We start from the raw sequence: 27,663 nt of genomic DNA, 5'->3' as shown, positions 1-27,663 counted from the left end.
TGAAGTGAACAAAGTGACTCAGTGTGAAAACATAAGGTAAAGTATGCAAGTGCTGAGCTCATAAAAAGTTCTAAATTGGAAAACTTAATCAGCGTCTTATTGATATATCATTCTGGTAACTGCCACTGAGACAAGTGCTTTGATTGTGTTTGAATTGTTTGTGTTGACAAGGAGTTTTTATTAGGTTGATAGAAATGCAGTATGTGAAACAGAGCAGAGAAACATTATATGAATCGCTCAGATAGATATTTGAAATTTGAAAGATTTTTTTTTTTTTAGAAAAGAGGTAGATGATTTAATAATCTCTAAATCAATTTTATTTAGTTGTCATTAAACTCATTAAGATGTCACATAGTGTAATACAATACAATACAATAGCTTCATTTACCCCTGAAGGGAAATTCAATTGTCTGGAGTCTCATCTGTTTATGGGAGAATGATATAGTCTTATTGCTGATGGTATGAAAGATCTTCTATATTTTTCTGTCCTGCAGCAAGAGAGAGGGGCCATCCACCACCGTTGATTCTTTGGTCATCTAGGGAGATATGAAGTGGATGATGTAATATGCAGTATGTCCGTTTTTACATAAAAATTGGGAATTACATAGTCGATTTTTAATGCTTAAATACTACTTTAGCTGTGCACAGCATGCATAAAGGTTTTTTTTCCAAGTTCCAGTAAAAGGGACTAGAAAAAAAGCAAAAAAGGTTTCTTGTGCGTCATGATTACGACACGTTGCATTCAAGTGTTCGGCAGCTTCCTGCTTTTTGAGCGTTTAAGAACATCATATCTTATTAAAAGCTTTATTTAGTGACAAGTCATTCATACGACTTACTTTTATGTATTATGTTGGAGTGGGTTTTAATGACCTGCATCAGCCCTTTTTTCATCTCTCAACCTGATATATTGAGCTATTTAACATTAAAAAAACTCAATTTTGTCATGAAAGCTTGTATAGTCTGGTTTGAAAGAAGGGAAAATTCTGTTATAGAACATAACCCCATATAATGAGAAATAATTAGTACAATTTTAACAGATAGCTCGTTCAAATCCTCAGATTTTGTCTGAAGAAAGACCTCTCCTTCGCGCAGTTGTTGTTGAGTGTTAGTGAGTCCGAGTGTTGTGAACGCAGCTTTGTATGATGAGACGTTGCGTGTAAACGCGTCAATAGAGCAGGGCGGTCTCTGATTGGAGGATGAGGACCTATAAATCCCACCCGCCCCCTTCCTTTCATTGGGAATCCCCGTACTAACAACGTGCTCGACTTAACCCCCAAAATATTTTGACTTTTTCGCTGTCCTACGGTGTATCGTCTCCTGCACACTCACCAGTGACTCATCCCTCAGAAAGCGGTCGCGGGAAACTGAAGGTAACTGTGTTCGACCACGCTTCATTCGAGTTTTGAAAGGCCGAATAGACTTACTCGACGGATGAAAAAAAGTTTTGATGCAGTTTAGCTAGCAGGATTCCTCAGCGTCGACCTAACGTTTGTAGCTAATTAAGCTAATGCTAAGCTCTCAGTCGCTCGCTAGAACTACGGATGTTTATTCGGTTTAACTACGCTGAGCCATCGCTACACATCCGATAAAAGTTGTTTTAAGTCAAAACATGAATATTCGTTCACGTTTTGTTGTCAGAATATCGACTGGCTGTCGAAGTGAGCTAGCTTCATTCAATCTTTGCGGCCTCTTCGTCCAAAGAAAATGGACGGCCTTAAACGTTAGCTAGCTGCATGCATCTTCGTGTGGTTTGTTTTGGGGTGCTGTCTTTTAAGTCACTCAAGTCATTTTTACTTTTCCAAGTTGACATCTTAGCGATATATCTTTAATGTTTGTATATTTGATAAAGTTAGGCATTTTTCACAAGGGGGTACCTTCGTCGTTAGTCAGCATTTTACAGAGTAAAGGGCCTTCCTGTTTCTGACTTGGTTGAACTCATTCCTTGAGACGCAGAATCACAGCTTATGTTTGGATCAGGTATTTGTCAAGTATCGATTTAAATAATAAACGTGACATGTTTTAGCCATCGTTGTTTGGTGTCCCGTATTTTAAGTGTTTTATTAACCTATTAGTCTGCATTGAGGCCATTTGCAGACGAGTCTAGGGCTGGGTAATTAATAGAAAATAAGATTAAATCACTATTTGTCCCAGTGTAATTATTATATCGTAAACATTAGTTTTTAATCAACCTGAAATGTGTTAAAGTGAAAAAACACACTTTAGATACATTTTTTTGCAGAAGAGATTTTATTACCTATACATCATTCAGATATTTGTATGTGAATGTGTTGGTTTGTAAAGAAAAAGCTACACAAAAATCCTATTTCCCCCAATTATTTTATGTTTTTCTTACTTAAAATAAGTGACGTGAAAGTATCATTCCCTTGAATACAGCATTCTGTTCACTTTGTTATGAGTCAAAATAATATCAATTGTTTTTCAAATTTCCCTAGTTAAATCTAATATTGTGTTATTAGAAAAATGATTTATTGCTTGTGTTTGTTGAAAAAAAAAACTTAAGCAATGGAACTTGAAAGAAAATCACACAACCAGTTGCAATGTTGGAAAAAATAATTGCAGTTACAGTAATTTTCAAAATTGTTCAGCCCTACAAGAGACCAGTGTTTTTTGACCAAGTCTTTTAAATGGAAATGTAAATACTTTAAAGTGTTAAAGAGACAATAATGAACTAGTAAACAAAGGAATGTTGGCTTTAAGTCAGTCAGGAGACTTTTTAGCATTAAAACTTTTGATTTGTGGTTAATTTTTCCCCCTAAACTTAGTTTCTGTGCTTTTAGTTTATCTTATCTTGTTTTGGTTAGCAACTTCAGTGTTTGTAATGTATTAGGTAGGGATGGATTACGTTTTTTGCATTTTTCATTTAATTTAGTACTGTATGGACTATTTTCATGTTAACTATTTTGTGTTGTGGACACCAGGAGCAGTAGCTGCGGCCGTGTGCCAAAGCTAATGGGGATCCTAATAAACGATAAACCAGTGTTGTAACATCACCTAGATTCAGGCTTTGATATGATACTGATGAAGATTAGGTGTTTTGTATGTTTTTACAGCATAGCAACAAAACAAGCCATGGGCACCCATTAATGTACGACCCAATATGTACAAATATTTCACATACCTCAACATGTATGCAAATGTCTCTTTTCTATTGAGTAAATGAGCCATGATTGCCTAATTCCTTTCTCTCATTAATTATGAGATTATTGAATCTTTTAAAGTTTGACTTCTTTATGTCTATCAAAGTAAGAGATTGTATCACTTTAAATTCAAGGCACTGAAAAAGGGGACAACTTTTGAGGAACTTACAATGAAGTAACACAGTTTTTCTTAAACATTTTTTTTTCTTGGCATACATTTCAACATATAACTCTACATCCTGAAAGATGTGATAGTATATTGTATTCACTGCTGTTTCTGTGCAGATTTATTTGTATTTCTGTAAATGGTCAATTAAAACTGTGAGAAAAAAAGTCTGATCATTGACCATTTTATCTAAGTAATGATAGAAATCCTCATCTGTCTCTCCATTTAAGTTTGAATGTTTAGTTGTAAGCCATAGTGTTTTGTTTTGTTATTTTTATTTGGAAATATGTTTGTCCATTAAAAGGATTATTTAAAGGCATTTGAAGCTTTTAAAGTCCTACTGTTTATGTACAGTATTTTCTGACAAGTGAAAATGATTAGCATATTAAAAATGGGGAGTTTAAACAAATTGATTTAACCTGCAAAGTAAAATGGGTTGTTGGTTAGAGATCAAGAAGCTACATACCTCATAGGTTGTAACACAGGTTTTTACTTCCTGTTTATTCCTGTATCACCCTGCAGGGTTTCCATTTCCTGCCAGCTGGGACGGGAGGGAAACAAAAATGGATAGCGAAAACCTGGACAGCCTGACGCTGAGCCAGACCCTGCCTCTCAGCCAGGACACCTTCAGACAACTGTGGGAGAATGTGTAAGTAGTTTTTTGATGAAAGATGATATTTAATAATGTCGTCCCCTTCCATAAAAGTAAGTTAAACTGTTACTTTTGCAGGGTGACGTCCATGCCCACTGAGACTGACCATGCAGAGGAAGAATGGAGGGAAACTGAGGGACCCATGCAGCTGCTTGTAAGCATGCCTTCCAGTGTCATGAATACTAAAGTTTTTGTCACTTCAGTCTCTTTATCTATGATGGCAGACTGACTCTCATTCATCTCTACAGCTCATGAACGATCAGGTGTTAACTGATGGTTTTGATGAAACCTTGTTTAACTTACCGGAAATGTCTACAAAAGACGGCGTGACTCCCCCTGCCTCCATAGTGCCAGTTACATCGGATTACCCAGGAGATTACGACTTCCAGCTGCGCTTCCAGAAATCTGGAACAGCCAAGTCTGTGACTTCAACCGTAAGTTATCCATGAATTCAATTTTGAAACTCAGCTCAACATACTTTTTAACCATGAGACAAAAACAACCAGAAAATGCACATGTTGCTGCACATGGTTGTGCACATTTTTACAGTATTCTAAATATTTTTTGGGCAGGAGAATACTTAGAAAATTTCATCACTGCTCTGCAATCCAACATGGCAAATTTTTGTATGAGCTCTCACAGAGAACAAAAGATTTCAACAGCTGCCCCACTTTGAGCCGCCATTCGCTTTTAAACAGTGTTTACTTCATAAGATACGCAAAATGTAGAAAATCTGCTATTTTTTTGTTCTAATTCACAAAATCTAAGCCTACCTTCTTTCATTTTCACATTTTATGGTGAAGATTTGAGCAGTTGTACTAAAAACAGTTGACTGTTCTCTCAAGTTTTAATCACCTATAAAAGTAATGTACAAGAACTGAAAATAAATATGATTTCTCTATATAAAAGCATAAATCTCTTACCTTAGAAATGCGTTAAATCCATTCTTTCGTGTCTCTTACGGTGGCGTTCATGTGAAATCTTATTCATTGTGCCGATTCGCTAAATTTCTAAGTCTGGAGTCAGTCACTGCATTTGGAGAGCCAATGGCATTAAAGTTTCCACGGTGACTCTTCCAGCAGCGCTCTGTAGTTGGACAGTTTAGCTGAAGTTAGTGTGGTCTTCTCTGAAACCCCCGCCCCCTGCGACTTGTGCTCTGGTCTGTGGGAGAGGTGCAGGCAGGTTGTAAAGCACAGCTCTGACATGACGGGACATGTTCCTGCACTCTCTTCCTCCAGCACAGAAAGGGTTAAAATAGAAGAAAGCAAGGTAAAATATGTATTTCAAAATGTATTTCAATTTGAAAAACTTAAAATGTAGCTGTATTCGTTGGTTTAGAAGAAAAGGGGGAAGTAATGACAGATGAGAAAGTTTTAATCTTTCAACAGAGCAAGTTTTAAAAGTTCAGATCTTAGACTTGTGTTTGTGATATCAGTCTCACATATTGTCATTGCTCTTCTGCACAGATGCTCACATCTACACTGTTTCTTCTCTCAGTACTCTGAACAGCTGAATAAACTCTATTGCCAGCTGGCAAAAACAAACCCGATTGAGGTGCTGGTGAGCAGGCAGCCTCCTTTAGGGGCTGTCATAAGGGCCACTGCAGTCTATAAAAAAACGGAGCATGTGGCCGAAGTCGTTCGGCGGTGCCCTCATCACCAAAACGAGGACCGTGCTTCAGGTACAGTAGCCTTTTATTGACTCTGAATTCTGACTTTAAGAAATGTGTGTGGATTTCTAATTTTATTTTCTGTTTTCTGTTCAGCTGCAGAAACCAGCAGCCACTTGATTAGAGTGGAGGGCAGCGAGAGGGCTCAGTACTTTGAGGACCCCAACACGAAGAGGCAGAGCGTGACTGTCCCGTATGAGCCTCCACAGGTAACAAGATCTCACGCATTCTGAAAGGGAACTGATTATTTGTTGATTTTTTTTTTTTAATCAGCCTCTGTAGAACACTTTTGTGGTGAAATACACAGGAATAAAGTTTTCATAAATTTTAGCTGTGGGCTGCACTCTTATACCACCAGAAAGACAAAGAAGAATTTGAGAACTAAATATCTGATGGTACACACTAATTACTTGGTCTTTTCTGTTCCAGCTCGGCTCAGAGATGACCACAATTCTACTGAAATTTATGTGCAATAGTTCATGCATGGGTGGCATGAATCGCCGTCCTATCCTGACAATCCTGACCCTCGAGACTCCAGAGTAAGTCCTGCTTCTCTCTCAACACACAACAGGACTGTTGATGTGGACTGTGGACTGTGGTTTAAGAGGACAAAATTTTAATATGTTAAAATTTCTTCTAGATATTGATGTGGTGTTTTTTCTGTTATTTATTGATTCTTTTTTTCTGTTTATCTATTCCCTAGGGGTCATGTCCTAGGCAGAAGGAGTTTCGAAGTGCGGGTTTGTGCCTGTCCAGGGCGTGACCGCAAGACCGAGGAAGAGAATAGCAGCAAGCAGCAGAATGGAACAAAGGAGACAAAAAAGAGAAGTATGTATACGTATATTTACGCCTTAAGCTTTCTTTCCCTTGCTTGTTGATCCCTCTCTAACTTCACCTTTGTGTCATCAGAGAGCGCCCCGGCCCCTGATAGCAGCTCCACAAAGAAACCCAAAGCAGCATCAGGAACGGATGAGGAGGAGAAAGAGGTTTACGTACTCCATGTAAGTAAAGAGGCATACTGCATTAAAACTTATAGATCTTTGAAAAAAATATATGCAGTCAGATTTATTTATGTTAAATTTCTCCTGCAGGTCCATGGGAAGGAGCGTTATGAAATGCTCAAAAAAATCAACGATGGCTTGGAGTTGCTTGATAAAGAAAGGTGAGAATTCTTCCAGCATCTTTACATTGGCATCACTTGATTTGATCAGTCAGGACTTGATAAAGATTTTGTAACCTAAAAAAATCAACCCAACATATCTGTAGAACTTTGTCAAACAGTTTTAGTATTGTTAAAAATCAAATCAAGTCTCCCATGATTGTTAAAGCAAGGTTACTCTTACTGTGGCCTGGGGGGAAATTTACAAAAAAAGCCTACAGAATCTAAACAAACCAGGCATATTGGTACTTACGACTGCTCCAGAGCAGTTGCATAATAACTGCGCCACAGCTTTTCAGCTCATTTTGACACCAAAGTCAAGTTGATGGTGTCAGTCTGCCTGTGTGAGCGCCATGTCTTGCACGTCTCACGGCAGGGGAATCTAGAGAATAAAAGGCTTGCCCATTGTGAATGTACGCCAAAATAGACAAGAAATTCACTGAGAGCTATATTTCTCTTATTTTGGCACAGACGAGACAAACAGCAAAGCTACCCTTCCAGTTTGTGCTTGTAAAAGTAAAAGCCTGCTTGGGCCTTGTATGTCAGAAAGCTCACCTCATTCGCACAAATTGCTTTTATTCTCAATTTTCATTATAAAGATCTGACATTTTCTCGGTGGCAGTGGGAATAGTTTGGGTTTCAAAAAAAGGGAGTTTTTGTAAAGATGCTCCCCAAAAATTAATAGGAAATGGAAATGATTGATGCAGGATTTTTACAGCTTCAGGGTACAAACATACTCAGATTTTCTTAGTTTTCTGAGCACTAATGTAATTCTTTGTGCTTTCCCTCCACAGCAAAGCCAAGGCAAAAGTTACAATGAAACATGAACTCCCACTCCCTTCAAGTGGGAAGCGACTCCTCGTCAAAGGGGAGAAGAGTGACAGTGACTGAGGAGCTCGCTGAAAATCGTTGACATGTTTTCCTATACATCCTGCCTATTTACTACTCCAGGTCACCTGATGCTGTTGCATTTACATCCAAGACATATTAAGATTATGTTAATTTTGCATGTAAGGAACATGGTAACGGGGAAGGAGCTCAGGCTGTCTATCAGGGATTTCCACATAGTTTTAATGATTTCTTGAATTTATGTCTGCCATGTTTGTTTTGTCAGATGAAGTTGATGACAGCTAAGGAGACGTTTTGGTTTAAGTGGCATTTTTTTGGGATGCACGATAACTCTAGGCACCGATAAATTATCAGCCGATATTGCATATATTTTACATATTTTAATTATTCCCAGATAATAGAATGTTAACCAATAAAATCCACCGTTAATAAAGGCAGTGGTTTTATTCCTCATGAGACTACACATTCCAAAACAGCAGGTGGTGCCACAGTACGAGACCCGCTGTTAACCACCAGAGAAGAAGGAAGCACCCTCAGCCGCACTGGTGGAGTTATTCAGTATTTATGGGGAGGATGACACGACAGTGTTTGCAAAATTTGCCCCGCAAAGATCCCAAAGAGTGGAAAACAGTCCTTGAGTTTTCTACTCTCACACAATGGATCTTTTAAGTCACTTAAAAGTCTACATCCTAACTACGTTAAAATGAAGCGGCAGTAGCCGCGGGCATTAGGACCAAGCCAAAGGTTAAGACGAGGCAGAGTGCTGACTGAGCAGGCACTGGGAACTGCAGAAAGTTCATCAGAGCCAAAAGGCAATGCTAATAATGACAAAATCAGTCGGACAGTCTCCTGATCCACCGCTGCCTCATTGACGTATCCCTGCCTGCTCTGTTTGATGTGCTTTCATTCAGTCTGATTGACATTAGGAACAGAAGTTTGCCCACAGACTACGGTGACTTTACATTTTTAACCTATCTCTGATATGACTTGCATCAGTGCATGTTCAGCTCTCTTTATCTCTGACTTGTGCAGCAAAAACAAAAAACAGACCCCCAAACATCTCCCTTTGTTAAACTTGACAGCCTGTTATCATTTGGTTTCATGTCCTTGACAGAAGTAAGCTGAATTCTTGTTTAGGTGATTGAAATGATACTTGAATTTATTTCAAGGGAAAAGGGGAAAAATATGTAAGTTGTTTGTGTATTTTGTACTCTGGTACACAAATGTTTAAAAAAATAACAGCTGCAAAGTCTTTTTTTTTTTTTATGTAAACACGAGCAATGTCGAATTAGTTATAAATGTCTTTGCTCACTACATATTAACCCCTTCTTACCCCCAGATGTGCTTAAAAACATCAAACTTAATTTTTTTTTTCAGTTGTTGATTTTAAAAAATATCGGTTCTTATCAGTTATCGGCCATCTATCAGGAGTAGAAAGTTATCAGTATCAGTTCAATAAAATACATGTACATTTCTGCCAGTATTCAAGGCCAATGCAGGGTTTGTCTGATATGTAAGGCTGATGTATTTCCCATGTTCATTTTTTAAGCTAATATCTGCAGATACAGATATGCCAGCGACAGTGTGCATCCCTACTTTTTATACTTGTCTAACGGGTATCATGATTTTAAAATGCTGTCTAATCAGACAAAAACTTTTTCCTACAAGGTTGTCATACCTGCTTAGTGATTGTGTTTAGTGCATGGATCATCCTGATTTTAAAACTAAAACAAACCAGATTTGGAAGAGGGGCTGGCTGGTTCACCCTAAATTCAGAATCTACGTCTCCGTATTTTCAGACCATGTCATTGAATCAGCACTTCAGTTTCATTTGACCACAAGGAAACCACTTTTTTTCACACTGCCAAATTCTAGATAAGCAAGTGCTTTCTTTATTTCTTCATAGATTATTTTTGAAACTTAGTTTTGTATAAGAATATTATGCTTATATATTTTTCACTGTCATTTTTTTTTTCATGGCTTCAATTTTTTGTACTAATTTGCATTTTGTTACTTGAGTCTAACATTAAAATAATTCCAGTTATAAAACAAAGAAATGTGTCTGTATCTAATTACCTCCCGATGTTTTATAACCCTTGTAAAAACTACCAACTCTCCTTTTTCCTGTTATGACTTTGCATATTTAGAACATAGATGCAAAGCTGTATTCATCAGAGGAGTGCTGAATGCTGCCTTGTGTTTCAAAGGCAAATGCGCTGCTTACCTGCTGACCTTCCATACAGGCTTCGAAGTTTTTGTTAGATGAACATCTCATTTTGCTCTCAGCAGACTTTGAAAGTCTGAAGCCTGAGAGGTTCACAACCCAAGAGCTGGGTTCAACCATAATTCTGTTTTTACTGTGATATTTCACAGTATGGGAAGGACATATCTGCTGAAGATGGCGTGGTATTTCATCTCCTGGGGTGAGTATTTTTGCAGTGGTATCCATGTGTGACCTGTGTTGTAACATTGATTTTATAGCCATACATTTTCTTGGAATTGCTATGGATAACTAAGATTATCTGTTTAGGATCTAGAAGAAAAAATCCTAATCACAAACTGATTTCATCTTTTATTTGGAAGCTTTAAAGGTGCGCTAGCTCTGTTTTACTTTGGTTAAACATGAAAATGAGTTAACTTGGAGTATTTCTTAAAATGGTATATTTATCTAGAAATAATGCTGTTTTTTATGTTAAAGCAGGATGTCTACCTTCTTTGCAAAAAAAGATCAACAGGAAAACTGCTTTGTTTTCTGAAGATATTAATAAATATGAATTCTCAATTTTTAAAATTTATGAATGCATTTCTGCATTTTAGGTTTGAAAATCCCTGGTATTTATGAATACATTTTGGACTGAATTTTTGCTTTTTATTGTTAGTTTTCTTCGTACATTTACATCTGCCTTTAGCTACTTTGCTCCATCTGCTTAGAATTCACTACTACAGAGCTCTTTAAAAATCAAAGAACTTGTTTCTTTGGGTCATTTCAGATCATTAACTCAGAATTTGTTGTCCTCTGATAGCACCTGTTTTAATCAACTTTGTGTTCAATTTCAAATTGATATTATGTCCTTTTTTATATTGTTACTGTACTTTATAGAATATGTTATACTTGTTAAAGGAAAAACGCATGATAATGAAGAATTTATCTGCTTGGCATCATTGTAAATGAGGGCTCGCCCTCAATGATCTTCAAGTCTAAATAAAGATTATAAATTCAGACGTCCATATTTAAACTCTTAGATACATTGGAGTGGTTTTTTGTTGTTGCACTCATTAAGAAGAGATAAAAATGATTAGGTTTGAACAGTTTGGCCTGGCTTCAGACCAAAACCTTGTATCTCCATCTTTTAATCCTATCTTTTCATAAATTAGTTTTATTGGTCACCCTTTGCATCCGTCAGTGGATTGTTATAAATCTAAAACAAAAAGTGTAAAAAAAAGATTTTTCTCTCCCAGAAAAGTCATTTTAGAGGTAGGTTTTGGCATGACAGCAGTGATACATTGAGTTTAAATAAAAAAATCTTATTTGAAATCTGTGATCTTTGGAAGCCCCCAGCAAAAAATCATCCAATACACTTTGTTTAATATGTTTCCTGAGTAGCTTTGGGGCAATTTCTTGAAATCTCAATTTATTTGTTTTTTTATCCCCAGAGCTTCAAAAGCGAAGAACAAACAAAAAACTTTGTGAAACTTAATCTCACTAGAGCTTAAAGCTACAGGGGAAAGGTTAATCTTCTCCAGCCTCACATCCAAACTAACCAAAGTATTGTGGCAGATGTTTTTGCACTTAATTTGACCAATGAGTGAGAAACATTTTTATAACTGTGTTTTGTTTAAGGTACTGTTTTTCATGTCTAATTATTGCAAAACCGGCTAAAGACTGAAAATTATTTCTAACTGCCATTAATCCTTAAATAGCACCAACAGCGTATGCAAAATATGTCAAAGCAGTTTGCTGAGGTGATAACCAAAGCCCACACCCTTAACCTGTAGCCAGTTTAAAGAAGCCCAACAAAAATTAGTGACATCATCAACAACACCAGATAATTTAATGGTAAATGGTGGGAATTATTCCCTCTCATGGAAGACAACATTCAAATCAGGAGAGAGTTAATAATGATTTATTTTAGAAACTTAAATGAAAGCGAAATGTGCAGTCTTTGATGATTAGACTCCAATCACGATGACTTCATGCACCTGAAGGGGGAGTGAGACAAGTAGGAATAGGATACTCTGTGAAAGAGAGAATGGCAGATTCAAAATATGACAGGTGCATGATGATTGGTCAAATGAGTTTGGGATTGGTCTGATTAGCTTAGTTCTTAAGAGAATGAAGGCCCATAATCAGCTGATCACCAGATTGGTTGGAGCGAATGAATGGAAGAAGGGAGAGGTATGGATAAGTGGTGACTAATGTGAGCAGAAACAGTCTTTCTGAGGGGATGAGAAAATGAGGAAACTAGCTGAAACCACAAGAAAACCAGGAAAAAAATGAAATGAATCTGCATGTCCTCTCTGGGCTTCCAGTTAACCTCGCTGTGAGAAATTGAAGTAAACTGCTTGGGTAAGAGCAGAATGAGCCAAGATACTGATCTAACCATTTCCTCCTGTTGGTATGTTTCTCCTCAGCTCTGTTGTTGACTTACTGCGCTGCAGAGAGGGAGTACTTCTATCCTTCAAAGAATTTCTCCTGGGATGACGCTAGGCGCTACTGCCAGGTACAACACTAAAACATTATCATGGTCAAAGAGGACTGAAACATGAAGCCCAGCTTCATAGGTAACAAGGTAGTTGTACTTTTGGCACCGTGCACAGGTGTCAGCAGATCAAAGCATGATTGGCACCAACATGTGCTGTTAGCTGACAGCATTGACTCTAGACTTTATAAAACTCAGTGGACCAACACCAGCTGATGTCCACTGGCCCACTGTGTTTTATGCAGTCCAGGATCAGTGCAGCCCTCAGGTCTTCATGCTGTCCACAGATGGAGAATGTAGTAACAGAAGGATGCCTCCCCATGGGTTGTTGACAGGGTTGAAAATGGTCTGTAACTTCCTCTTTTCCTCCTGTTAGGTCTGTTTTGCTGATCTGGTGACTCTGACTCCTCAAAACATCCAAAACATCACCAAGAATATCATATCGGACTCCTGGATCGGCCTCCGCAAGAACCTTTCCAACAGTGAAACCATCAGCAATGCCGATTTTAATTCCACCAGCAACCACAGCACCAGTATGCTCTGGTCCGGCTGGGCCAATGGAGACCCCCTCTCCTTCCAGAACTGGTACCCTGGTTGGCCAGTGTTTAAATCCCCCCCCCTGAAAAGAGACTGCTGCAGCTGCTCCTGCACATGCCCATCGAAAGCAACCGAGAGATGGACAACCCCATTCCCAAGCTTTACAACCCAAAATATGACAGAATACACAACAGGAAATGTGACAGAATATGCAACAGGAAATGTGACAGAATATGCAACAGGAAATGTGACAGGAGACACAACAGGAAAAGTAAAAGGTATGCCCAGCTCCTTCACAGCAACCCCAGATCAAAATGTCACTGATGTTTCCCGATTAAGCGGATTCGCCACCGAAAATGTGACAAACTTCAGCAGCCCGATGAATGTCACCACCACAACTCCCCCGACAACCACAGTGCTGCCATTAGAAGCCCAGTGTGTATCCTCACCAATGCCGACGCCTGACATCCCTGAAATCGACGAGAACTACATCGAAGACTCCTGTGTGGCCTTACTGAGCTTCGGGGCCTGGATAGAAAAGCACTGCTTTGAAAGTCTACCTTTTGTATGCTTTGAAGGTAAGATCCTTCAGCTGGTCCGAAACGCTCCAGCATGTGACCAGAACCAGGAAAAAGATCATAATGCTCCTGTCTCAGCTTCTCTGCATTTACTCTAAATCGAGAATAGAATTTAAAATTCTTCCTCTCACTTACAAAGCTCTTAATGGTCAGGCACCAACCCTTCTTAAAGAGCTCATAGTGACCTTTTATCCCTCTGGGTCATTGCACTCCCACATTAATAATAATAATAACTTTATTTATATAGCACCTTTTAAAACAGTTAAAAAGTGCTCCACAAATCCCAAAAGGGGCAGACAGATAAGCAAACAAACATAAACATACCCCCAATAAATAACACAACCAACATACTCTATTCAGTTACAAACACATGTACATACACACACACAAACAAAACAAAACAAAACAGAGAGGGGGTAGAGATTATAAAAATTCTGATCTATAAAAATAAGTTTTTTTTAGCTTTTTAAAAGAAACTACAGAGTCAGCAGACCTGATATTACCTGGAAGATTGTTCCAAAGTTTAGGCCACTTGTGGTACCTTCAGTCTCTAAAATTATTATGGGAGGTAGATGCTTCAGTTATCAGGTCCCTCCTCTTTGAAATCATCTACCTGTCAGGGTCCGAGAGGTAGATAGTCTCTCTACCTTTAGGAGTAGGCTTAAAACTTTCCTCTTTGGTAAAGCTTAGGGTTAGGACTGGCTCAGACCTGGACCAGCCCTTAGGTAGTCATGCTGCTATAGGCTTAGGCTGCTGGGGGGTCATGGCACATTGAGTTTCTCTCTCTCCCAGGCCTCCCGAGACCATGGGGTGCCACCTAACCACTAGGCCACCTGCGCCCCATCACAGTTCTATTTTGATCATTTGACCAGATAAAGAATTCTTTATTTTTGTTTGTGCTGAAACAGGGCACAAATACTTCATGAATGCTGCCCTCTTTTCCATCTGATGTGTCCAATGAGCTAAGTATGCATGCATTCTGTCACAGCTATACTCTGCTGGTATGTGACTGCCTGTCAGGAGAAGGAGAGGAACAGAAACCGTGCAGTCAGGGATTTTCTTTTCTGTGGGGACACAAGACAAAAAAGATAGTTTTATCAGGGTAACCGGTTGAAAAGTAACTAAATACTTGAATCTCAGAAAACATCATGTTACGTGTTACAACTGAGTACTTATTATTATTATTCCCCCTATTTACACATCCCCGAACATCTAAAAAATTTTGTTGAATTTTACCATCTTTTTATATTCAGAACGCTTTGTTGGCCAAGTTAACGTGACCAACGTGACCTCGAGCAGTGCTGTCCTTGAGTGGCTGGAAGGGCCTGGCAACATCAGCCATTACTACCTGGAGGTTGAAGATCAAGAGCCCGTGGACATGGGAACTAATCTGACCTATGACCTGAGGAACCTGACAGCAGGAACCCTTCACCACGTCAAGGTGTTCCCTGTGAAGTGTGGCAGAAAACTCGGCCCACAGATGACCTCCTTCTACACTAGTGAGCGGCTTTCTTACTTGTGTTATTTTATCCCTGATTGTTAATTTAGATCACAAAAGAAAGAGCAACGTTCTGAATATTGTAACACATTTCATCTTATCTGAAGAAGCCATGGCCAACACGTTTTAAGCAAGCAATTCAGCCATCTTGTGGGCAGTAAATCCTCTTATTTTCTTTATTATTGTTGTTATTACTATTATTATTATTATTATTATTATCTTATTTTTCTCATGTTATTTCCCATAGCTGTTGTAAGTCAGGGTTCACTGTGGCAGGCTACTGGGGTGCCTCATTACTTAACTCAAACCTTCCCAAATATTCAGGCTGATTCATAGCAGCTTTATTCTGATTTCTTCCACCCGGCGTCCCAGTTCATTTTCCACCAAATTCAGGGTGAGCTGATGAGAAACACAACAGGAATACTAAGGAAAGTCTGCTGTAAACAGGTGTACTTTTTGAGTCATGTCCAACTGGGATAGAGACCTGAAGATTTAAGAGGAAGTCAGCCTGATTTTTTCAGGACTGCATGTTTTAGAGCTCCTATGGTTTCATAAACTCGTCTTCGACATCACTAACCATTTACAATATGAACTTCCACAAAATAAAAAGCACTTGTCTTTTTTTTCTTTCAGTACCAAACAGAGTTGAAAACCTCAAAGTCACTCACAGGACAGAAAAAAATGTCTCTCTCAGCTGGGACAAACCAGATGGAAATGTGGAATCTTACATTATAAGGTGGGAGAATGGCCAGACAATCAGAGATAAGGCAGACGTAGTGGTTGGTGATTTGATACCTGGAGGTCTGTATACTTTCGCCATCGTCTCAGGCGTCAGTGGTAGAAACATAACAAGTGAAGAAACCTGGATCACCACGTACACTAGTGAGTTCACGTGAACTTTACATGAACAAGAATAATAATGTTCAGATTGGATTCATGTTACACATTCAACACTACAGGATATTTTTATATGTACCAGAAAGTGCCATTTTTTTCTGCCTTCAGAGCCTGGGAAAGTGTCAGACCTAAAGGTGAACAACCCTGAAACTACTTCATTGCAACTTACCTGGAGCCCACCCAGCGGAAACACCTCAGGATATTCTGTGATCACTAAGATTGGAGGTAACAGGTAAGTGACTATAGGCACAGTGAAATTTAACAAATTATCTGAATTAAGGTAGATCTAAAGTGATGTGAGCTGAATTTTCCTGTAATGCTGCCTTACGGTTGTTATGTTTGCTTTTTAATCAAAGTGTTTTAAAAAATCTGACCATTTAATTTAAGTTACACCCCCATCAATCAACCATATACCAGATATGCTCAATGTTTGTTTATTGTTTTCACATTATAACAAGATATTTAGGAGAAGGAGTTATGAAAGTTAACCTCTCATGCCATCTCTAGGAAGAGGCAAACAGAAAAACATGAAATAACAACAAAGTTTAAAGTCAACCACTTATTTAAAAAATTAAATGTGAACTGTAGAAAAATGAACCCCAAATAGTGGCCCATGGACCACGTCTTGCCCATCAGCGCCAAATATCTGGCCAGCATAGACCCTTGTCGTAATTCTAACAAAATAAAATTGTCATGTTTTTAAAAAGTAGAATAATGAATCAGACATTTCTTGTGTGACCCTAATAAAGAATTTTGGAGTTTTACCTCAACTATTTTTAAATGATTTTAAAATCATGCTTTTTAAAGCTACAAATACATCTACAGGAACTTTTGTTATGTATTTGGGAGAAACTTGTGCATGTTTTAGTCCTTAGCTAGATTTTTTTGACACAGTTTGGCCTTCTTGATATAGAAATATATACATAATTTTCATTAGAAGACAGATTTGAAAGGAAATGGAGGAAAATGTGTGTGGTTATAGTGAGTTGTTCCCTTGTTACATTTTTTTCCAATTAAGTTGACAACCAGGATTCCTGCACAACCTTAAAAAGTCTTTAAAAATGTCTTAAATTTGAAATTTGAAATCTATGGTCCTAAAAAGTCTTCATTTTAGTGAGAGGCCTTAAATTTTAGTAGACACACTGATTAAGATGTGTTCTTATCTGATCTTCACTTTCCAGCCAATGTTGTTCTTTCTTTCTTAAATATTTATTTTGGGATTTTTATGTCTTTTATTGATGGAGAAGGAGAGTGGATAGAGTCCGAAACAGGGACGAGAGAATGAGGAGAGATATGTGGGAAAGGGCCACAGGACAGATTCAAACCAAGGCCGCCCGTGTACATGTGGCCATCTGCGCCCCATGTTTTATAAAACCCAAATACAAATGAGTCTGCATTGATTTTATTACTATTTTATTTACTTCCAGGGCAGATTCCTCTGTCAAGAGTAGAAAGATTATGGGTACTATGTATAGTGAGGTTGATCTCAAATCTAAATGTCAGGATTTTTTTGCAAATTCTTCTTTTGCATTTTTCAAATATACCTCCAGGATATATTTCAAAAAGAAATAAAATGAGCTATTAATTACTAATTTTTATGTTGTTCAGTTAAACCTTAAAACTAATGAATTGTTAACTTTGAAACCAGTTCGAATAAACATATGCCTTTTACAACAACAAGATTACAAATAGCAAAATGCCCCCCAAAATAGCACTATCAGGTTCTGCTTATCCAAAAATGTTGAAGATATCAAAAATGCATTAAACATAAAAGGACAGGTCTCTGGAGCTTCAGGTTGAAAACCAAAACATGGCTGTTTGAGGATTTAGAGACATACTTACAGCTCCTGTGAGGAGTTTTGAGCTGTTTATGAAATAGACTGGAATTAATGCTAATGTATTTTATGACCTATAAAATCATGAACGCCTTTAGCATTCAAATGTAACATTTATAGGTATTTTTCAAGCATGAATTCACTGATCTAGGGTGGGTGTTAAAGCCATTATTTGTGAATTTCAGAAAAAGCCTATTTTAAAATGTCTTAAGTTAAAAGTTGCTGTTAGCAATGAGCTTGCCTGTTAAAGAGAACAGAGACAATATTTTGTCAGAAAAGACAAGCAAGGGCCAACGTCCTTGTTACTGTAGGTCACTCACCATATGTCTTCCAAGAAGGCAGACTGGCCTTGGATTTGCCCTGTGGTCCCTGTCCTGCATGTCATTTTCCACCTTCTATCGCTGATTTTATACACTATCCACTGTCCTGTGGTCTCCAAATAACAATGATAGTTCCAAAATACCTGTCTTTGAAAAAAAAGAAACACAAAGGAAGAGCCACAAAACCAACAGAAAGTTCCACAGAGAAGGATTACATTCAAAACCTCATACTACTAACACAATGACATACCCAAATATATGTACTGCCATATAACTGTTATTATCCAGCCTGTCATCTCCACATTACAAGACTTCATCATTTACGTGTGTCCAGGCTGTGATTTATTGGCTAAGCTAGCAACAAGCTAGAGCTAACATCTGTCCTTGAAATAGAGTTTAGCAACAACAAATGTCAATTATCATTTATTAATAGCGCTAGGAAGCTTTTTAAGTATTCTTTTACAGCATTTTAAATAGTCTTGTTATTTATTACTGGATACTCACAGAGCCACAACCAGAGCTCGCAGTTCCTCACTTAAAAGTTCTGTCTCTTTTGAATAGTTCTCCAGCTGAAATGGTGAAAGAGACTAAATTCAACAAAACGGATCTGCCGATGGGAGTAAATATAACTTTTCATGTGACAGCTTTGGCCAATGACTCTCTGAAGGGAGATGCTGAGACCGTCTCCAGCTACACAAGTAACTCAGAAATTTTCATTTTTTTATGGCTTTGTTGGTCTAAAACGATATTTATGTCTCACAGAAAATGAGCAAACTCTCCCCTGCTACATTGGAGGTGACTAATAAGACTTTGTGGTTCCTTCATAGGGCCAGGACAGATTTCAAACCTGAGATTGTTGACCCTCCAAGACTCTCTCAAGGCCACATGGTCCCCTCCTGAAGGGAATTATTCATCTTTCCATGTCACACTTCATTGTGATGGCTGTGAGGCAAATAAGACAGACATACTGACAGAGAAACACATCGAGTATAAGGGACTGAAGACGGCCGCCAATTACACGCTGATCGTCTACACTATTAGTGGAGGTCAGAAGAGCCAGTCGGTGCAGAAGTCAGCTTTCACCTGTGAGTCACTTTTTTTAACCTATTTTAATGTCCTCATTAGTGTGTTTAAAGTCACTGTACAATATGATTTAAAGACAATAGCTCCTGGTTGATTTAACAGCACATTTCACTGTAGCCACAAATACAAAGGAGTATGTCTGTAAAGTGCAGCCAAACAAGCTTAAGCATGATAAACAGTCACATTTTAATTGTTTTTTAATGCCTGCCTTTTTTCCTTGTTGTGTTCCATTTTCAGTCTCTATTTTTCCTTCTTTTGTTGTAAAATTATGGGCACAGAAGCTAAATAGAGCCATTATATTGCACAAGGCCTGTAAAAATCACCCCCCTATAGACAATCTAGAAGCCATAATAATCATTGCAACACTTCAAGATGAATCGACAACTGAAAAACAGGTTTTACAACCACTTAGCTACAATCACACTAAAGCTACACTTTGAGCCCCCTCCTAGCTAGCAATGCTGACGTAAACTTTGTAGAATGGGTCTGTAACAGGATGACAGGAAGTAATAGGAAACTCATTCATCACTGATGATAACAGCTCTCTAAATACTTTGCTGTTAGTTAGAAATATACACTGGGCTGTTGGCATTAATGCATTAAACACAATTAATCAAGGTCCATACTTAATGCATTTATTTTCAAATTGCAATTAATCCCATACTTTATTGTCTGCTGCATTGTCTCTCTGCAGCCAAGATGATATGAACTAAGTACACCACTGCTCCTTCATGACTCATTTCTCTCAGACAGCTTCAGGGACAAGTCTTCACCTTCACTTATTAAACATTTTCCTTTTACTATTCTCTTATTTCCTTTTTTAATCCATGACAAGTTCCTTTTTATTCTGTGGTAAAGCTCATGTCACAGATCTTCAATCTACCTAAACCTCCTTCAGGTCTGTATCCAAACAGGAAGTCAATCATCCTTTGTTTAAAATGGTACAGAAATCCAAAATAAGATCAAAACAGTTTAAGATGCAAAATAGTGACATTTCAAAATGTGACAAAAAGGAGAGATCAATTGAAATAAAATAATAAATAAAATAAAATTCTGATACTAATCATGATAACAAACTTAATTATTCGAGCATTCAGGCCTGACCACAAAAATGTCTGGGCCTCTAAAAGACACAGTAGAGGCTCTCCCTGAAGGTAATTAAATGACGTTATTTATTTTATCTGAAATTAATTTAAACCTCTTTAGGATTAAGAATCTCATTGACAAGAGTGTTCTGGCCGAGACAGGCAGCAGCACAATTAACAGACATGAAATATTAAACATAAAACACTACAACCAAATCCTGAGTCACAGAGCACAAAGCCATGTAAGTATGAGGATTTAGTATTGCCTTATAAATAAGGATATGCTAAAGATTTAGCCTACAAGCTGTCAGTGGCGACTCAACTCAATCATACAGAGTACAAAGATGAGTTAAGGACCGTACATTTGTTATAAACCTTGGTGCCCCATTGTTCACAGTATCCAAAGATTTAGAGAAGTGTGAAGATGCATGCACGTGTAAAATGTCGTCATGATTAATCAGAGGCATAAACATGGCGGCAACAAGCACTTTCTTTGTAGCTAAAGAAAATAGAGACTTATTCTGAAGTAAAAGCCCAGTTGCGAGTGTACGATATAAACCCATGTGGATCCACAGGATCAGCAGCACTAGTGCCTGCCTCTGAGGTGTTTTAACAGACTGTTTTTGGGGTTTAAAGGCCCCAAAAAGCCTCTTTTTCCTCTCTGTTCTTTGCTAATCTCCCCATATTTGTGCATTACACAATGGAGCAGTTACATTCATCTGGCAACACAATTTAACGTATGAAAAAGAAAAAGGCTCATACCATTTTAAGAAAACAGGGGTTTGCATTTTTACACAGGCTGTTACTGAAGACACCATGAATAAACGTGTATTGTGAGTATTTAGATCAAAAGTAAAATATTATTTCTTGAATTTGGATTTCACGACTGCCCCCTAATTAAACTCAGCCCTAGAAAGTTTTCCACAGACCTTTTCCCCTCTTATGGGTGTCTTTGCTAGCATTCACTCAGTGTCCTAGCTAATGTTCCTGTTAGCTATGAAGTGTCTGAATGCTAACATTAGTGTTAGCTTGGACACAGGTTTGGTTCAGATGGTGGAGCGGGCAGAGACTGCAGTCCTTGTGCTATTATTGAATTTTATCCCATATTTCCTGTCCCTCTTCAGCTTTCCTGCCTCATTCAGGCAAAACGGACCTCCAAAAATAATCAAAGAAATCTTTGGGGTGTTTTTATTTTATAGCACCAATCAAAATGGGATTTTAGTGCCTAGCAAACAAAAATATTAGTTTGGAAGTGGTTAAATGCTAACAGTATCTTAGCAAGGGATTTATCTAGTTCTGTTCTTAGTTATCAAAAAATAGCTTGGAAGTGGTTAAAGGCTGACTTTACAGTTTACAAGGAATATCATACAACATCCATTGAAGTGGGGTTTTAGCATCCATTCGTATCCTAGCTTGTAGAAATGTTAGCTTTGAAGCAGCTAAATGCTAGCATTAGCTGTTGTCTAGTAGTGGCTACTGAGTTGTGGTATGTTTTTGTATTTGTAATGCTCTATGTTACCTAAAAAATACAAACATGTCTGACCAGTTCCCTCCTCTTTTTCTCTCTCTTTATTTCAGTGCCAGCGCCTCCCACCAATCTGACCATCACTTGCTCAGATGAAAACACAATCTCGATCAAGTGGACACCACCCGCGAACACAGCGTTTGTCACGTACTCCGTCACAATCAGCTCCACCTTCTGGGGGGAACACCGCTCTGAAACCATAGAGGACAAAACGTCCTACACATTTGGAGGTTTGAAATCTGGGACAAATTACAGCATCTCAGTGAAAACGGTTGCAGGTGACCGAACGAGTTGGCCAGTGAATGAGACTTATTTGACAGGTGAGAACTCAAGTATCTAATTTAATGCATTAAAAGAAACTTGGCCTTCATGGTTTGAATTAATCTATTTAACGTTGAAGATTCTAAACCAAGTAGATAAAAGATTAGCACACCCCTAATAATGCAGTTTACTCCATAAAACCGTCATCCAAAAACTGAATAGAGTCAACAAAGGACAGAAAAGGACTCCAAGTCTTGTTAAAATGATCAGAGCAACCTCTAATGCTGTGCTCTATCTTCTCTTAATTAAGGAAAGACATTAGATCTCTCTGCCAAGAATTAGGAGGTGGAGGTTTTTGGTTCTTCCAATGAAGCAAAATGCACCTGCGGGCCAAGACAGAAGCAAAAGCACTAATATTCCCCCCCCATAGGAAAACAAGGAAAATCCTCAAGAACACCAAAAACAGAGATTAGGGAGCTGGGAGCCACAGTGGTTGAAGAGGAGAATAAATAATTACCACAGATGGGCATTAATGAGGAGATAGCCATGATTTTAAATTTTCATCTGAACTGTTTCCAGATCCTTAGTGTGGATAAAATGATTGGATTAGATGTGTTCTTTTGATTTGATCAGATCAAAGCTGATAATGAAACTGAATCACATAAGTGAGCTTCAATCTGACACCAAACAGAATTGGAGGAATTGTACCAAGTGTATATTTTTTGGATATTGGCAGCCCAATAGTACGCCAAAAAATTGGCCGTGCAAGGCCTCCATAGGAAAGACACTTTTAACTGCTTTTCTCCTTTCAGAATGTCAAATTCAATAATAAAAGCAAACACTGGTGTACTGTTTAGTGCTGTTTTTGTTGAACAGAGTCGTCATTCATAACAAAATGAAATAGTGATATGATGTTTCCTTATTGGCAAGAATAACAGGAGAATAAATCTCCAACAGGTAAAGTCACACTTAAAAAACTGACGGTGTTGATTAAAATGGTATACAGTTAAACACTATAAAAGTGTCACATTGGTCCACATAACATATAGTTGAAATACACTTCTAAAAATAAATAAAATATTTTACAGTACGACAGAGCTGTAGTAACGCTAAAAAAATCAGTGGCAAGTTTCGGCTCCTCTGGCAAGAACAAAGCACAAGAAGCAAGAAGATTCATACTGATGAAGAATAAGCTCGTTGTATACTTTAGGATCCCCTGAATCACAGGTGGAAATGCAATCATATTTTATGTCATTTTTTGTCTATTTTTCTGGTCATTTGTTTTCAAAATTATTCTTAATTTTTACCCTTATTTTTCATCTTTTTTTCCTAAATTTTTGTTCATATATTTTTAGCAATTTCTTTTGTGCTTTTTCTCATGATTTTTTTCAATATTTTTGTTATTTTTTATCATTTTGTTCGTCAATTCTTTGGTTATTTTAATTTTTTTTCCTCATCTTTTTTTTTTTTGTCTTTTCATTTCATCGTTATTTCATAATTTTCTTCCCTTTTTATTAGTCTCTGTTGTAAAGGACAATGACTGTAGAGCACTGATATTGCACAAACATATATTTTACAGAATTAGCACAGTAAATATGCTAAAAAATCAGGGAGTGCAAGGCCCCCCTTGGAAAGCCACTTTTAACCGCTTTTCTCCTCCATTATATTAAATTCATTAATAAAAGCAAACATTGGTGTACTGTTTAGTGCAGTTTTTGTTGAACAGAGTCTTCATTTATAACAAAATGAAACAGTAGAGCCAGGCAGTGCTGGCCTCTACTCAGCTTGTTTTGTTTTTGTTATTGTTTCGACTGATGGCCTCCTAACAGCAGAACTTACAGTGCTTACTAAATTTATTAGATACCTGTCATATTTGTCTCAGAGGCCATCCAGCATCATGAAGTGCTTTAATGCGGACTCTTTCATTTACAGTCAGCTCTCCGTGTTTTACCGTTTTGAACAGGAATGAGGAATTTCAAACTGAATTCACCCAAATTTGAGCCGGCTCACTGGGCTTCTCTGGGAAGTCAGAAATTAATCAAGCATAACATCCAACCACTAAAACTCATTTTTCTTTTCAGGAATGCAAGTAAATAACTATAATTTGACATATTAATCAGAAATAATAATGGGCTTTACTATTTTTTCAGTTTTTTGTAAATCAGTATGTTTGAAAATTCATGGATAACAATAATAGTTATATTTTAGCATTGAAAATATTATTAATATTATTCGGTTAAAGAGGTTCTACATATTGGTGTATTGGCCATTGCAGAAACATAAAAAATGATTTTGGTCATTACCAATGCTGTTAATTTAGGGCAGCTGTGGCATAAACCTTACTTCGGTTAGGGTTAGGGTGGTCTAACAAATTTTATAAGCACTATACATACAGAATTTACATTTCCACATCAAACATCCATTCAGCCTCACCTCTAGTGATGGAGACTGTTTTTTTCTGTAGAGATCTGGATCACTTCACATGGCTCAGAATTAAAAGCTGGCCTTTTACCTCCAAACTTTCCTCCATTTTGGTTTTTTTTTGTGTCTATTAAAAATAAAACAAAGGGAAACTATGTCTCAAATGGGAGCCAACTCCTGTTATTTACTTGAAAATGTTTATTTGCTAAGTTTAGGGCCTTTTAAAGCATATTTGGGACAAAATGAGGCGGAAAAGATGTGCAGCTCAGTACAAAGTGTGTGTTTTGTTTTTGTCTGCTGTTACTGCTGCCACACAGGAGTTAAAGGGTCTTACCACCAATTAATGGACCTCAGCTTGTGTAGCTCTGGTCGAGGTCGAACAGAAAGATACCAAAAGTAAGACACTATGGATCTGTTTTTTTCTTATACCTTAGCAACCTTTCAACAGTGGAAACAAAAATATTTGCATATCTGAACCAGACTGCTTGGTGGAAACTCAGATTTTGTCAGCACAAGCGTTTGTTGTTTCATAGCTCAGACTACTGTACAAAGATAAGGTCAGCTGAAGTCCATGTGTATGTAAAACCAATGACTCAGGCAACAAAACAAACTGCCCACAGTATCGAACCACAGAGGAGGTTTTTATGTCCCTATATTTGCATTTTTTACATCATGGAGTGTGTGTTTCCTTGTTGAAGCTTCCTCTTTTTTGTTCCTCAGATCCAAACATAACAGAGGTCTCTCTGTCCATGCTGTGCTCTTCAGAAGAAATGCTCCTCTGTGACAAAACCACCACGAGGGAAAATGTTTTTCTTCAGGTATGTCAATCACCACATTAACAAAATCACACACAGTCGTCTGTTCACAGCTCCTTTTTCATTTCTGTGTTTTGTTTTTCAGTTGGAGAAACATTTCAAGAACAAGTTTGGAAATGATATTTTCTGGAAACTCATGAAGTCAGAAACGTAGACCAAACACAGGGGGAATACATCTTTAAAAATGTAGATAATGCATAGAAGCCTTTGAATGATTCTGTCTTTGAAGAAATCAAATATTGAAGCATAGTGTGAGATTTTAATCAGAATTAGTTTAGTACTGCTTTTAAGATTTTTGATAATATTGTTACAACTCTTAATATGTGCACTGACTCTCAGTCCTCTTTAAATACTGATCAACCTAACGTTTGAATCTATTTTCTCATGAGGATTTACCTTTGACATAAGGGAAGAAAAAATTAAGTATACATGTAAAGACTAAAGGTTAACCTCAGTGAATGGAAATCATAAAATAACTATCTAAAAAAATTGTAAGTAAACTTTTTCTTTTAACATGTACGTTACTTTTACTCAGGTTATAATCACATCTTTTTCTGACTTGGCTACCGAACATTAGTCTGGAGGTTTTACCAAATAAAATCATCTTCATGACAAATCTTGCCTTTGAGAGATCATTTCATAAGTTATAAATTAAATGAATGATTGACCTTTTCTATGAAGTTTACCAGCAGATGACAAATCCTTTAACCTTATTTAAACTCTGAAACACCCACACTGATTATAAAGGAATACTACTTACACTACCTTAAATATTTATAAAAGTTTTCAAATCCAGAGAAATTCTTCATTTTCATAGTTTAAACAGCATGTCTTGTCATGGCAGCTTCTTTGACAAAGCCACTGTGACTGTGACATGATTATCATTACTGTGGATAAACCACCTGAGTGACGCCCAGAGTGAGTAGCTACTGAGTAGTTGTACTGTAAAATATAATCTTTCCTTATTGGCAACAACAACAGGAGAATAAATCTCCTGCCAGGTAAAGTCACAACTCTATAGTAAAGTAAAATACCCAGAAAAATTGACAGTTTTAATTAAATTTGTAAACAGTTAAACACTATAAAAGTGTCATATTGGTCAACACAACATATAGTTGAAATACACTTCTGAATTTTTAAAATATTTTACAGTATGAAAGAGCTGCAGTGACTCTAAAAAATCAGTGGCAAACTGGTTCTCCTCTGGCAAGAACAGAGCACAAGTACACCTCATAACAAGGTGATTCATACTGATGAAGAATAAGCTCTTTGTATACTTTAGGATCACCTGAATCACAGGTGGAAACATCATCATTTTTTCTGTCAATTTTTCTGTCATTTTTTCCTTCATTTTTCATCAGTTTTTTTAAACATTTGTTTTTGGGCCCTTATTGGATAGAGGTAGACAGTGGATTGACTCAGAAACAGGGGTGAGAGCGGGGGAGAGACATGCAGCAAAGGGCCCCAGGCTGGATTCAAACCCGGGCTGACCGTGTACATGGTGCACACCTTAACCACTCGACTACTGGCGCGCCCTTTTCATCATCTTTAAAATAATTTGAATCCTCTTTTGTCTGGGTTTTTTTCATGTTTTTTTTTTTGTTTTGTTTTGGTTATTTGTTCCGCTTATTTCCCCCCTATTTTTGTGGTCTTTTTTCATATTTCTTTTTCAGCTTTTTCCTTATTTTTTCCTAATTGTTTTCCTTATTTTTTGGTCATTTTTCATCAATTTTCATCATTTTTAAAATCTTTTTTCCCGTTATTTTTTTGTGATCTTTCTCATGATTTTTTCAATATTTTTGTCCATTTTTCATTTTGTTTGTCAGTATTTGGTTATTTGTTATTTTTTTCTTCATGTTTTTCGTCATATTTTTCTTCATTTTTTCTTTTTTTTTTTTTTTTTTTGTCTTTTTCCCTGTTTTTTTTTTCAACCCTTGTCATTTTTTCAGTATTTTTGGGGAATTTCATATAATTTTGGTCTTCCATTTTTTAAATATTTTTTTAAAACCTTTTTTTCATTATTTTCTTTCATCGATATTTTTAAGCCATTTTTTCATCTTTTTTGCTCATCTTTTTTGTTATCATTTTTTGTGATTTTCTTGTCTTTTTCAATATTTTTTGTCATTTCTTTGTCATTTTGTTTGTCAACCTTTGGCTGTCTGTTATTTTTCTTCATGTTTTTCATTATTATTAATTAATGTTATCCTTTTTGTCCCTTTCACCTTAATTTATTCCTTATATTTTTCATCTTTTTTTAATCATTTTTTGTGATTTTTCGCATTATTTTTTCAATATTTTTTTTATCATGTATTTTCTTTATCATTTTAACCCATTTTAATTCGTTTTTCATGGGGTTTTTGTAATTTTTGTGATTTTTCTCTGGGTTTTTGTTCAATATTTTTGCCATTTTTTGTCATTATAATCATCAATTTTTCTTATTTTTTGTTTCACCTTT

At 37.1% G+C, this 27,663-nt stretch overlaps 2 protein-coding genes across 3 annotated transcripts; both read left to right on the top strand.

The window, feature by feature from the left end:
• The first annotated feature begins 1,230 nt into the window (after positions 1–1,230).
• On the top strand, positions 1,231–8,086 carry tp53 (tumor protein p53). Its single transcript, XM_041779482.1, has 11 exons — positions 1,231–1,370; positions 3,847–3,973; positions 4,055–4,130; positions 4,225–4,410; positions 5,474–5,657; positions 5,742–5,854; positions 6,075–6,184; positions 6,349–6,473; positions 6,555–6,646; positions 6,737–6,807; positions 7,599–8,086. The coding sequence occupies exons 2-11, from the start codon at positions 3,888–3,890 to the stop codon at positions 7,693–7,695; spliced, it is 1,140 nt and encodes a 379-aa protein (XP_041635416.1). The 5' UTR covers positions 1,231–1,370; positions 3,847–3,887; the 3' UTR covers positions 7,696–8,086.
• Positions 8,087–9,865: 1,779 nt separating this feature from the next.
• On the top strand, positions 9,866–25,803 carry LOC121504205 (receptor-type tyrosine-protein phosphatase eta). Of its 2 annotated transcripts, none has more exons than XM_041778876.1 (11): positions 9,866–10,076; positions 12,286–12,374; positions 12,730–13,468; positions 14,722–14,967; positions 15,600–15,848; positions 15,972–16,095; positions 18,580–18,716; positions 18,846–19,103; positions 21,765–22,031; positions 25,114–25,211; positions 25,294–25,803. In XM_041778876.1, the coding sequence occupies exons 1-11, from the start codon at positions 10,028–10,030 to the stop codon at positions 25,360–25,362; spliced, it is 2,325 nt and encodes a 774-aa protein (XP_041634810.1). In that variant the 5' UTR covers positions 9,866–10,027; the 3' UTR covers positions 25,363–25,803. The 2 variants fall into 2 exon arrangements, with proteins under 2 accessions (XP_041634810.1, XP_041634811.1); XM_041778877.1 differs by lacking the exon at positions 9,866–10,076 and adding an exon at positions 11,969–12,049.
• Positions 25,804–27,663: the final 1,860 nt, after the last annotated feature.

Source organism: Cheilinus undulatus, linkage group 22 (assembly GCF_018320785.1).
Source record: "Cheilinus undulatus linkage group 22, ASM1832078v1, whole genome shotgun sequence".
Taxonomy (NCBI): Eukaryota; Metazoa; Chordata; class Actinopteri; order Labriformes; family Labridae; genus Cheilinus; species Cheilinus undulatus.
This window is presented reverse-complemented; position numbering and strand designations above follow the sequence as displayed.